This window comes from Callorhinus ursinus, unplaced genomic scaffold, assembly GCF_003265705.2.
Source record: "Callorhinus ursinus isolate GAN/ISIS: 27379988/994484 unplaced genomic scaffold, GSC_fseal_2.0 scaffold1, whole genome shotgun sequence".
Lineage (NCBI taxonomy): Eukaryota > Metazoa > Chordata > Mammalia > Carnivora > Otariidae > Callorhinus > Callorhinus ursinus.
The window spans coordinates 97,718,519-97,732,434 of NW_027397063.1; the positions used below are offsets into that span (position 1 = coordinate 97,718,519).

General features: G+C 40.8%; 1 protein-coding gene across 3 annotated transcripts in view; it reads right to left on the minus strand.

Moving 5' to 3' along the window:
* The window catches only part of KCNAB1 (potassium voltage-gated channel subfamily A regulatory beta subunit 1), a 394,841-nt gene that overhangs the window by 20,614 nt on the left and 360,311 nt on the right, over positions 1-13,916 (minus strand). For all 3 annotated transcript variants that reach the window (XM_025879955.2, XM_025879963.2, XM_025879970.2), the window contains exon 9: positions 85-170. In XM_025879955.2, coding sequence (XP_025735740.1) covers positions 85-170 — 86 coding nt within the window. The remainder of the gene's footprint in view (positions 1-84; positions 171-13,916) is intronic.

The window sequence follows — 13,916 nt, forward strand, 5'->3', positions numbered from 1 at the left end:
CAAAAGGTCTTGTAATTTACACATAGTATCTGAAAAACAATAATAAAGTATTTACTGGCCATTTGAAAACAAAAATGAAATTACCATGATCTCCATAGCACTCCACCGCGAGGTCCCCCAATACATCGCCATTCCTTGGTTTATCACATGTGTCATGGCTCGAACAATTTCTATAGAAGGCCAAACAGCATTTCATTAGTTTCTTTACTTTTCAGAGTTATGTGATCTTTTTTTTTTCCCTGACCAAAGCTTAGAAGTTTAATGCAATTATTTGTCTTATTAATATAATTACTTTGACATTGGTGACTAAATAATAGTCTAACATGAAATATTGATAGTTTGGAGGCTGCTGGTACTTTTGGGTAAACTGACTTTCCATTTTCAGTTTGCAATACTACTACTAAATGATATTAAAACATAATGACCACTTTAAGTTCTTCCTTTACTTTTATTACTTCATGGTTGCTGCCCTGTAAAAGAACATATGATTAACCTTTCTTAAAGCCTGGGTACCTTACTAAAGTGAGAAGTAAGAGGAAGCACTGATTTTGACTTTGCAGAATGTAAGGTCACTGAGGATAGAAGGCCTCTCTTTGTGTGTTGGATTTGCAGAGCTGGGCCTCACACAGGGTGTCTGTGTAATAGAGATGACTCAACAACAATATGTTTAGCAGAAAGATAAACATATTAAATGCTGCACAAACAGCTGAGCCACAGTGGCTCCCAGCCCACAATGGTACACCCTGTCCTTGACCACTTCGAACTAAATTTTATTCTGAGACATCCATGTAATGCACTTCACCAGGGCCTGCTTTATGGCCCCATGGAGTTTGCTCATCAGCTTCTTTCAGCTTGACATCACATTGCCTAAACAGGAGAATGAATCCTTTCCAGAGAGAGCTGGAGTCGAGCTAATCCTCTTGGCACCAGCTAGATGTGATACAAAACCAGAAAGCATGGAGAGCCTCAAGTTCAGTGGCATGAAAAGTCAAAGGCATGGCTGGATTTCTTCCACAAATCAGGTCAAACACCCACGATGCCAGGTCATTTGACATTTTCAAAGGGTTGCAGGCCTCAGACTTCTCTGTGTCCTACTAATACCTGTAGGGTACAAGTCCTTCAGAAAAATCAAATCCTTGTCTCAAAGTTGAGTTGAGGTGGATGTATTCTCATTTCATTTCTCACGAGCAGGTACTATCTAAATTGGTAGGTGACAGGATATAGAACGAGACAGCCAGGGTTAGGGACTTGGCTTCCTTGCTTGTTTGGCTTTTAAATTGCCCTTGGTTTCTTTGTTTGGAAGATGAGAATGCTTTTCCTCACCATTGTCTACTCAACAGAGGTAGAATTTGGCTTATAAGAAAAATATTTTTCTTTCTTGGAGAAAGACTCCCAAATATCAGGCTATTAGCAACTAAAACTACAAGTTCCTTTTCCCTTTATAAAGCGAATGAGATACAAAAAAGTTCTATGAAACATTTTCCTGTTATCATACAACTGGAAGTGAGTGCCTATGGAAGTAGAACATTTCTGGAAGTAGAGAGCCATTATTTAAACCTCTTCCCAGAAGCACTCACTCTGTTTGGACCCCTCCATGGTCACACCAGCCCCCTTCCCTTCACACCCTGTTTCATTTAGAGCTGAGGAGTCCATTCCATCAGCAGTATTTATTAAGCATCTGCTGCGCTAGGTGCTGGGGTTATTGTGGTCAATCAAACATGTTGGTAACCACTGGTGAGGTTAACAGAGAATAAATGGAATCCAAGCCCCCCACCCCGTCTCTATTCTGCAATCAGTAAGATGAGCACTGGACAGTTTCGTGGCTTGTCAGCACTGAGGCTTTGACAAGAGCAGTTAAGATGAAATGGCGGTTGTGGCTCTTTCTGTACCTTCATTCACTTATTCAACATGCACTTACTAAAAACCTAATATTTGCCAGGGACTATGCCAGTTGCTGGGTTCATCTGTGAGCAAAACAAATACGGAGCTCCTGGACTCAGGGAGTTGAAAGCGGGAGATGAGGATGTATGCAAGGAAGTAATTACAAAATGTGAAGTGTTGTGAAGAAAACAAACAGGGTATGAGATAAGGAATGAGGTCAAGGAAGATCTCCCCGAGGAGTAATGTTTAGGCATCAAGAATAAAGGAGGCAGCCGTGTGAAGAACAAGGAAAGAGCATTCATTCTAGGCAGATGGAACAGCACGTACAGGAGAGGGCTTAGTGAGGTCTGGCAATCAGAAGGCAGCCCATTGTGGAAGGAGATGAGTGAGGAAGGAGGACGGGGGTAGAAGATACAGTTGGCAGAGGGCAAACCATGTTGTTTGTATGTTATTCAAAGTTTAGTGGGAAGGCAACAAGAGGATGTAGTTTACATTTTATAACACTATTTCTGACTCGGCTAAGGGAATCAGTTGGGAGGGGGAGGGCTGGAGGGAGCAGGAAGATCTTTAGGAAGGAACTATAGTATTCCAGGCAGGAGATGAGAGTGGTGGTAGTAAAGACAGACAGATACAGATGGATTCAAAATATATTTTGGTAGAATCCACCAGGCTTGAGGATGGACTGAATGTAGCAAGTAAGGAAAAGGAAGGGATCAAGACGATCTCCCAGATATCTGGCCACTTACAGGGATGAGGAAGACTGAGGGAGCAACAGGTTTTGGGAGAAAAATCAAGGGTTCCTCTTTGGATGTGCGATGAATGGAGATACCTGCGAGATACTAAGGGGGAGATGTTGAGTAGAAATCAGTGGATGAATGACATGGTCAGCAACCCAGGCTGGAGATGACATATTTATCACCTATCAGTCTATTAGTTGTCTTGAAATTCACAGCAGCAGATGAGACTATATAAAGAGAGTCTGCCGAGGACACAGAAAAGGTTCTACAAGCCAGCCCAGGAGTCAGAGAGAGCACATGGCAAGGTTCTGGTTCATCCGTGGCCAGAGGAGCAGGAAGGAAGCCAGGTCATGGGATGTTGCAGAATCAAAGAACAGAGTGCTTGGAGAAGGAACAGTGCCCACAGAATGGAACACTCTGAGCATTCAGATCAGAGGGTACAACACAGTGTCCACTGGCTTTGGCACACGCCAGGGAGGTCCTTGCAGGCCATGAGAAGAGCCGTTTCAGTGTCTGGTGCCATGGGACCACAGCCAGGTGGGAGCAGATGGGAAAAAGGGGTGGGGGTGGGGGAGACGGGCTTTAGACACAACCTGAGTAGACTCTTCCCAAGTTTGGAAGTGAATGAAGCAGAGAAATGGCGCAGTAGCTGAAGGGGTACTTAGGACCAAAGGAGAGTTTTATTTTAAAGATGGGAGACATAAAAATAAGCCTGTGTGCCATTGGGAGTGATTTAAAAAGAGGGAGTTGGTGATGATCTTGGCTGGAGGCTGGGGCCAGAGGGAGAGGGAGACTCGATCAAGTGAGATGGAGGGGGGGCAGGTACCTGTGAGGTGCAGAGGACTGCATCCAGATGGCAGAACTCTGAAAGGTGTGTTGAACTCATCGTGGGAAGACATGGGAGCTCCCGTGTGATGAATTCTATTCTTTTTTTTTAAATTTTTAAAATTAACACATAATGTATTATTTGTTTCAGGGGTACAGGTCTGTGATTCATCAGTCTTACATAATTCACAGCGCTCACCACAACACATACCCTCCCTGATGTCCATCACCCAGCCCCCCCATCCCTCCCACCCCCCACCACTCCAGCAACCCTCAGTTTGTTTCCTGAGATTAAGAGTCTCTTATGGTTTGTCTCCCTCTCTGGTTTCGTCTTGTTTAATAAGCTATCAATCAAGTGAAGAAGAGGTGGGTGTGGTGAGAACGAATGATTCTGAGTATGGACGAGCGTATGCGAGACTCTCCAATGCCCCAAATACTTTAGTTGGTGGTAATTTCTTGCTCCCTGATTGGTTGTGCTTCTGGCTCTGCAGAGAAGGGTTTGGCAGAATGAAGAAAAAAAATCAAGTAGTTCTTATCCTTGGAGGAGGCTGAAGCACTGAATGCAGGGAAAAAAGGTGGGAGAAGCAAGGGGCCGCCGTTGGAGATTCATGTTGCCACAGATTAAAAATTAAGCTTAATGGATGTTAAAATTTGTTGTTGGTTTTTTTTCTTAACATCAAAGAAAAATCCCCCAAGTTGTTTAGCTCTGTAGCAGGAAGTGAAATGGGCTTTTACACAATTCTATTTAAGGACACAAGAGGGCAGCATTGTTGAAAGAAAAAAAAATCAACGGAGTCTAGCTGGTTTTACTCCTGTCTCATGGAAATGCATTTAAAAAGCATCCTCATCAGAGCATCAGAGCATCAATTCCGGGTGGGAAAAGGATGTCTTTGCCCTTTGGGCAAAAGACATGCAAACAAACATGATTAAATCAGGTAACCCAGGACTGAATGTGACTCCCTCTGCTTTTCCAGGAAGCCTTAGGATCCGTGGTTCTCAACTGGGACTGCACATTAAAACACCTGGGAGCTTTAAAAACTACGCTATCTGACCTCCACTGAAATTCTATTATAGCAGAATCTCTAGGGCTGAGTCCCCATCATCTGTACTTTAAAAACTCATTCCAGACTTTTCTAGAGTGCAGCCAGGGTTTAGAACTACTGTGCTTGTCTATACCAATCGTCCTCAAGTATGGCCCCTGGGCCAGCAGCATCAGCAGCACCTGGCAACTTGTTAGAAATGCAAATTCTAGGGTCTTACTCTACACCTACTGAATTACAAATTGGTGGGGAGTGGTGTGGGCAGCCTTCCAAGAATTTCTGGTGTGTTTTGAGAACCACTGCTTTATACCATTCCCAAGTAAGCCATTTCAGGCTGTATAAACTTCCTCCTACATTTCCTCTTCTACTCTTTCATCTAAATGCTTCATGCTGTAATTTAACCTTTAATTATTTGCTTTAGTACATATGCAAACAGTCACTATGCGTACATGGGTACATGCACGCACACACACATATATATACACACACTTTGGTATGAATTGAAATCACCTGAGGAATTTGATGAAAGGCAGAGGTCCAGATCCTAGCCTACTCCAATGAGCCTAGGCCTTTGTGTTATTTTCATTGGCTCTAAAATCCCAACATTTGAGAAACACTATCTGAACTATTGAAAAACTTCATTAAATCTTCCCTGTGCATGCCTTTCTAGGTTGAAATAATCATTATTCTGTGACCCTCAGGCCACAGAAGCTCTCTCTCATTCCCTGTATCCTTAGCACAAAGCCAGCCCTCTATAAATGCTTCAGGTCAATTTCGTTCCTGTGAGTATTCCATTTCCTCATTTGTAAAGTGAGGACGATATTGATCCTGTGGAATTCTTCAAAGCTTGACATGAGATAATGTGTGTAGATCAATTTATGAATCTAAAATTGTAACACAAACTGAGTAAGAAGCAAGCAGGATGTGGCCCTGGTTGTTTCTTCTCAAATAGGCTGTTTTTAACATTTTAGTTACAAAAAAGAAAAGAAGTTGACATTCTTCTTTCAGTAATGTAGGTCATCTTTGTTTTCAAATATGCATTTTATGCTAAAGTACTTCATAAAACATTATTTTGAGTGCAAAAGGTGTTGATAAACATGTTTTTTTTTAATTGACCCTCATACAAAAAAGATAGTTGCTAACATTAAACTGTTTTTCATGGGAAATGTTCCTTTGAGCTTTGAAAGTTGTGAGCAAATAGTTACACTGCATGAACAATAAACCATAAGAACTTCAGATAAAAGTATGCAGAAATTAGTGTTTTGATCAAAGAAAATGGGCTCAATCCGGCCATAGTGACACAGAATGATAAAAACAAAAGAAACCTTAGAGATAATGCAGTGTAGGTTCCTCTTCATTGTTTTAAGGTATAATTAAAAGCCTCAATATTATTAACAATTCTAAATATTTCAAATATGTTTATAAAATGCTAAGAGTGAAATACACAAAATAATAATTGTACTATATGGTGGAACTGCATGTAATTTTGTCCTCTTGTTTTCCAAGTTTCCTGGAAATTCCTGTAAATGTGTTATCATACTTTTATAATAACAAAAAAAGGAAAAAAAGAAAGAAAATTCCCTGTCAAGCAAAGGTGCCACTTTAAAACACGAACATTTACAGATTAATTCACAAATATTTTTAACCAAGTGAAATTGCCATTTTTAGAGTTTAGAAATGGTTGACTATTGACAATGTCATTCACATGTTTCAACCTAACTGCTAGTGGATCCTTTCTTTTTTCAGAGGAGAGGACCATGTGGAGGCTGAGGCACTGGTAAAATGTGGGGACTTGGTTTCCTCCAAGGAGTTACAGACACTAAGAAAAAATAGGTCTAAACCTGGACACAGTTTTCCCTCCAAACCAGCTGTTTGTTTAACTTCCATCATTTATTTGCTTATTTAACTTCAGGAACTTGGGTTTATAATGGGGCCTCTTTGTGGCTTAGCAGTTTCTCCTTGCTTTATCCATCCTTTATCCTGGCTGTGGAGAATCCTCTCTCAGCGCTCAGCTGAGTGTCTGGAGACCGAGAACTATCCTTTTTCACGGGACTGGAAACTCCTACCTATAAAAGGAGTATGTCACATTTAGCCTTAAGGCTTTGCTGAGCATCCGAGGAAAGCCTGACTTCCTTTGCCTCACAGAGCACACACCAGGATTCGGGAGGCCTTGGTTTTTGTCCCATCACTGTCACTCCTTTGGGAGCATCCCTCGACCTTGCTGGATCTCAGCTTCTTCAACACGAGTGAGCAGATTGATATTAATTGAGCATATAGGTAATCTTTCTAAAAACTGTTTTGGTGGATAATATTTTAACCCCCATTTCAGGGGTGAAGAAGCTGAGGCTCGGAGTCACTTGGGCAAGTTCTCAGCAGATAGCCTATAAGGCCACCTCTGGCTTTGAAGTTCTAGAAGGCTTTGTATATTGTGCACTGTGGGAGAAAATGGGTTGGGGACAGAAAAATAACAGGGCATTTACTTAGTCCCACTGTGCATTTGTGAACATGAAATGACTTGTGTGTGGTTATATCCATCCGTCTGCATTTAATACATGATGACTATAGCTGATGATGTATGTGAATGACAGGAAATGTAAGCTATCTTTTTGCTTCCTTGAAGAAAGACTTCAAATTTGATGACTCTTTGAAAAAAAGAGCCCAAAAAAGGATTGTGTCTGCATCTGACCTGTTGAAGCTCAGAGAAAAAGTGGTCTTCACAAGATAGTTTACAAAGAATAAGCTTTCTGGATTAGGACATAGGCCAAAATGATCAGAACAGACTAGATTCAAGAGACTAGGAAGCAATACATGGAATGAGCCAAGTCAGTAAAACCTTTCAAGTGAAACCTTGTTCAAACCTCTGACCCCAGAATGGAGCTGTAGGTCTCCAAGGACAGTGCATTGTCTTCACCCTATAGCTCAACCTCTCTGCTTTGGTCCTCAAACTCTGTGCTTTGCCATGCACTGAATATTCTGGACCCTAGACACTTTGAACTGAGCCTCTGAGATTGCCCAGATGTGATTTCTGAACCTGATTCTGAAATGTGGAATACGTTTTTGAAAGGGAACACTTTCAGTCTCTCTTTGACCTGAAGTCCAAAGGCCCTAAACAAAAACAGTAGTTGGTAAGTACCCCTAAGTTCCAAAGTAAGTCATTGGACCACCTCTGTAGGACTGGTAAAAAGGTTTGGCCATCTTTAGCTTCACCCTCACCTTGAAAGAATAAATGGGTGGAGGTGGAGGTTGAGAGATAATTTAATTGGGTTTGAGTTCTGTGGCATTTCCCTACCTCCCTCTGTGATGCCTGCCTCCCCCTCTACCTTTCACCTCATCTCAAACTGAATAAAACTCCAGAACCAAAAAATCTCGTTTGCAGAACGTGCAAATAAGAGCAGCTCCCCGAAGTAAGAGCCTGATATTCCTGTGACTTTTCCTGAACAGACAGACACTGCTGTTCTGGGGACTCTGCTCATTCCTTATCAGCTCCCCCTACAGAGGGGGGAGGCTATGTGATGCTGTATACTTTTAATTTTATTTCTTCCTCCACCAGACATATGCTCTTTAACCCTAGCAAAAGAGCAACTGTTCATTTTACACCTGGGTAAGAATGGCCAAGCGACTTGCCCAAGGCAATGACACAGCTTTCTTTCCTTTCAATACAGCCCTCTCCTCATTATCTCCCTGTAACTGCCTTTTACCGCCACCCCCAATCTTTCCACATTGCCTGCTGATACTCTCCAGGAAATAATTATGTAGGCTATGGATCATAAAATCACACCTCTTCCTTAAATAGAATCTAAATGTGGCCCCACTATTTCCTACTAAATAAAACTAGGTGATTCCAAACTATCAGCTTGTAATATCTATATTTAGTTAATACTCTATGGTAGTAAAGAGATGATCTCTGTCCTGATGAAAAAGGCAGCATCTATGATGAGTATAGAGTATAATGCTGTTCTTCTTTTGAAAGGTTTTTTAATTTTTTATTATTTTATTTTTTTAAGATTTTATTTACTGGGTGGGGGGGGCGGCCGGAGAGGGAGAGAGAATCTCAAGCAGACTCCGCACTGAGCGAAGAGCCCAATTCGGGGCCCAGTCCCACCACCTGAGATCATGACTCAGCCAAAATCAGGAGTTGAACGCCTAACTGACTGAGCCACCTGGGTGCCCCATGATTGTTCTTACGTATGTCAAATTCTGTAGGATTTGTGAACAGTGGAATGAATTCTGATTCACTTAAAAAAATATTAAAAATGAGAGTAAATAAACCCAGTGCCTTAAATTTTGTTTGGAGCAAGGCAACAAATAAACAGACTTAAACAAATAAATCTAACTACACTGAAATTCCAGGGTTGTGCAAATTTCCTAGATACCTAATTTATTTATCTTCATCTGTGAAACTAAAAGGTACACCATCAGTGGATTGTAGGAAACTGGTCCTGTAAGGTAGCATCCTGGGGTTTCCTTTAACAATGTTACTAGTCAGTCCTTAAAAAAGTTTTTATAGTTTGAACATGGGTCTTCTCCCAATATGGGATATCTCCCTGATACCAATGAAGACATTAAAATTAGAAAAAAGATTTTCTTCCTTCTGCCAAAACTTTTAAAGTTTTGCTCTTGTCAATTAAGCCCCACCAATTTTATCATAGAACATGGCTGTCTTATTCTGTTCAGGTTGTTATAACAAAAATACCATAAACATATAAAAAACATATCATAGGGGGCTTAAACAACATTCATTTCTCACAGTCTGAGACTGGGAAGGACAGGATCAAGGCTCTGGCAGATTCAGTGTCTGCTAAGATCTCACTTCCTGGTCTGTAGACAGACATCTTTTTGCTGTGTCCTCACATGTGTGTGGGAGATTGTTAGGGTCTCTTTTATCAGGGCACTAATCCCATTCGTGAGGATTTCACCCTCATGACCTAATTACCTACCAAAGGCCCTACCTCCTAATACCATCACACTAGGAATTCGGTTTCAACATATGACTTTTAGGGTGACACAACCTTAGTTTACAGCAAAGGCCAAGATAATTTTGGCTTAGAAAATTCTCAAAGCAAGTGTTACCAGCTTTTCATCGCTGCCATAGATGATATACCTATGAACCCTGATTTTGAATAAGCTGTGTTTTCTCCCCCAGTGAATATAACAGGATGAATGATTTACAAAATGTATGCAGAAGTAAATAAGGAAATTAACCTGCCATGTAGATTTATCTGATAGAACCACCTTACTCTAATTTTAAATAGCTAAGTGAAACCTTTCTTATATATCGGGAATAATTATGGTAGAAGGTAATTCTGGTGTATGACAATAAAACCAAATCAGCAACACATAGAAAGATAAGACAGATGTTATAGAGACTCCTCATTTAACCATAATATATAAAAGATCTAAAGAATGACTATCTTTGTATTTGTAATCCTTTTGAGCTTTAGGTTGCAGTTTTTCTTACTGAAATATGAGGATGCAAATAGCTTCTTGGTCTATGAGTTATAGGTTTTGGGTTTTTGTGGGTTTTTTTTTATGAAGTTATTAAAAACTCAATGGAAAGTTCTTAAATTGTAAAAGAGATTTATCGGCTCTAATCACTGGAAGTGTAGAGGTCATATATCTTCAGAGTTGATTGTTCCAGCAAGTCACTGCGGACCAACTTTTTCCTAACTCTGCAATCCCCATGCTGGCTTCCTCTGTAGCATTAAGGTGCATCTATGGCAATGTACTTCCTTGTCCATGCTCAGCAGGACCCTTTTGCCTCAGTGTTCTGACTCCCAGGACACTGTGGTTAGGCTGCTTTGGTCACATGAACCAGGGATTCTAGCCAAGGGTAAAAAAGGGACTGATCAGTTTAACATGACCCAGAGCCCACATTGGAAGTGAGGGCCAGCAAGGGGAGAGGAAGTGGCTTTCCTATGGGTCACTTGGTGGTGTGGCGGCAGGGTCATCGCCCACATGAAAACCTGGGTATCTGAGAAGAGGGAGATGACTGCTCAGCAGACAACCCACAATTTCCACTGTGCTCAGACCGGGTCTGGTTGGGCACAACAACAGAGGGACAGGAAGAAAACTAACTACTGAGTACATGCTATGCACTGGGCTCTGTCCGGGGTGTGTTACCAGCATTACTGCATTTAAGTTCTCCTGCAGCCCTATGAGGCGGTATTACTACATTTCTATTTTATAGTTGAAGAAATTGAGAAAATGATGAAAAACTTGGTGCAGCCAGGTTTGCACTTTTTCTCCAGAGCCACTTTCACCCACTGATCCTCATACTCAAACAAAACAAAGTGAAATATCTCCTTCCCTTTGTCCTCCTCCATATTTATGTATTTCATGTCTGTCCTTTTGGTTTTTCTATTTGAAACGCATAGAGGGTTAATAACTGTATCAACTGAGCAAATGTATTATCAAAACACTAAGGAATAGTTTTCCAAATGTTCATTGAGACACTAAAAAGTAAATGTAACTAAACCCTACCCATCCTACACGGCGCCTAATATTTCTATATTCATTATTAGTGGAATAGTTATTTTTATACCAGGGAGCATCTGCCATTGCACTGTAGATATCTGACTCAAGCCTTGAATTTCTGATCTTTTCAACTGTGGAATGTCATCCTCACTGGCCATACAGACAGACATGGAATCCTGACATGTAGCTTCTTATTCTATTATCCTGTCTGGAGCTTTTTATTTATACAACTGCCTGTCTGTGTATCAGCTTCTTGGGACAGGCTTTTAACTTTATTTTTAGAGGAATTCTATCTTGTGGATATAAGACTAAAGCAAGCAACTTGGCAGGGGATTGATAAGAGTAAAAAAAATATTTATCCTAATGAGATTTTCTACTGGCAAATCCAGTTTTTTTTGCTGTAACAGGAAGCAATTTTTATTCCTTCTTTAAAAATGAAGAGCTGGCCTTATTTCCTGGTTCTGCGATGGGAGGCAGCTGAAAGAAGATGCTATCTTAATCTTAGTGATATTAAACCTGCTATTCCAACAGCAGATGCAGCTCACTGGCAGCTCCACATCCATGTTGGCTCTGCAAAGCTTATCTATATTTGTCAGGTACCTGGTAACTAACCAAAGGCAACTAACTAAAAGGCAACTTTTAAACTTGATATGGTGGAGTGGAATGGTTTTCTCAGCTTTTTAACAGTGAACTACCTGGTAAAGAAGGAATACTAACTCTGTTCATGTTTGAAATGAGGCACCTGTGGCTCTGTATGTTAAAATAAAAGGCAGGCCCAGTGGTGGCTGGGCCACTTTTGCTACTAGAACCCTTTAGAAGGAGGCTAGTCTTTCCCCCGGGTCTGCCCTGGGATGCTCACATTCTTTTCCTTGTACCTATTTCACTGCCCCAATGTTTTCTGCTTGTATCTGGAGCCCTTAATCTCTTTCTTTGGGACTTTTCCTTCCCATTTTTCACCTTCTTCCCCATTCCCCACCCAAAGATGGCAGTTTCCCCTTATTTTTTTTTTTATTAGAATCTTCTGCTAAGAAAGGATTTACCAAGGTTTTTCATGGAAAGACAATGCTGCTTTTTTTTTTTTAGAAAGACAATGCTTCTTAAACGTTTCTACCACATGAGCCACTAAAGTGTCCACAAAAGCAAATGTTATTTAGATAGATTTGGCTTTAGCATAAAAATTTATGCAAATGGCTATCCCACACCTCAATAAAGCATTTGCTTTAAAGCAATAGTAACATTTTTCTTTATGCATCTTTGAGTAAAACTGACACAGAAGGAAAATGTTTCATGTTTACTCTGTGGCTTGTCCAGCTCCCCTCACAGATCCCCCCTCCCCGCCCCCATATCCACATTTCCACACAGTGCACACTTCCTTGTGCTTCAGGGGAAAGGCGTGCCTAGTTGTAAGGCAAAGAGCAGCAAGAATGGGGTCAGTGACTGAAAAGGTATAATGAATTGTCCCTCTTGGGGTCTGGTCTTTAATTAGACACAAAACCCTAGTCTGACCTAATCCTTTTTGCCGTGAACTTTTGTATATTTCCATGCCACATTTTGTGAGGCTCCCTGACATAAATATAAGGGCCTTTGTCTTCTGAAGTATTAAGAATAACCATTAACAGCAATTTAGCACTTTTAATACACCTGGCCTTGTTCTAAACACTTTATATATATATATTAACTCACTTAATCACGAAAACAATCTCAGAGAAAAGGTCTATGATTGTTATTCTTATTTTGCACATGAGAAAATTGGGCCACAAGGAAGGTGAGTAAATTGCTCGAGGATACCCAGCTAGTAAGTGAAAGCAAGCACTCTGGTTCTAGTCTGCTCTTCAACACAGAGAACATTTCAGCATTTTAGAAATTGGCAGACTTGTACCAGCCAAGTGGACCAGGAAGTCCTGATAGAGTATGACAGGTTACACTAAAGGGATGAGGTGCTAACTGCAGAACTCCTTTGGGAGCCGACAGGAACCATTTTGTTCCCTGGGATCACTCACTTCCTCTGGGGGCCTGCCCAGTGTATATGTGTGAACGCAGGGTGCTTCTCTGTGACACAGCAACATGGACCATTTCTCTTCCCTACTTGGCCTTCATTGCTGGCAACTTTTACACGTGAACCTCCTTCAATATAAGAAGCTGACAGGATAGAGAATGATGGAGAAAGAGACCATGAGTTCCCGGGGTTGTTCTTCACTCATGAACTACCATCTCCAATATAAGGCAGGAAAAGGTAAGTGCAAAACAGAGGAAGTATCATGCTGTACACGTGAAAAAGGAGGGGTGTTCAATTCCAACTAAGGGGATCAAGATGTCTTCCTTGGGAATATTTCAGGCTAAGGAAACAATGAGCAGTGCTTTTTGAAACCAAAAGCAGTGATTTCAAAAATGTTTTTGCTTCCCAATCAGTTTAAAAAAAAAGTATATTGGTTAAAATAAGTACCTGTATCACAAAGCTAGTATGTTATAAAAAAAATATGTAATGGCATCCAGATCCTGGCTCAAAATGCTGTGCTCCATTAAAAGGACCAGGGCTCCTTGGGAGAAATGGCTGATTACAGGGCTGGGGAAAGCGCAGGTGAGCTTGGAACGTCTTGTGCTGGGAAAGCAAAAAAGTCCTCAAAAAAAAAAAGAGAAAAAAAAGAAAAGAAAAAAAAAGATGGAGACATGCCATGAGAACACAGAAGACATGTCAAAGATAGTTAAAATGGACATGTTGGGGATAGTTGTGGTAACAAAATAATGATAGTAATGATTTATAAATCATAGAATGAAATCAGAATCTATGAGATCATACTGATGTAAATAATTGAATAAATTAATTGAATAAAGAAATATAAGGGGAGGAGGGAAAGCTCTTCCTTACAGTAGAATGCCAACCAAAAACTGTAGTAGTTTTGATAGAAACAGAAAATCACCATTTGGCAAGCACCATAGTACTTGTTTCAGGTGAGAATCG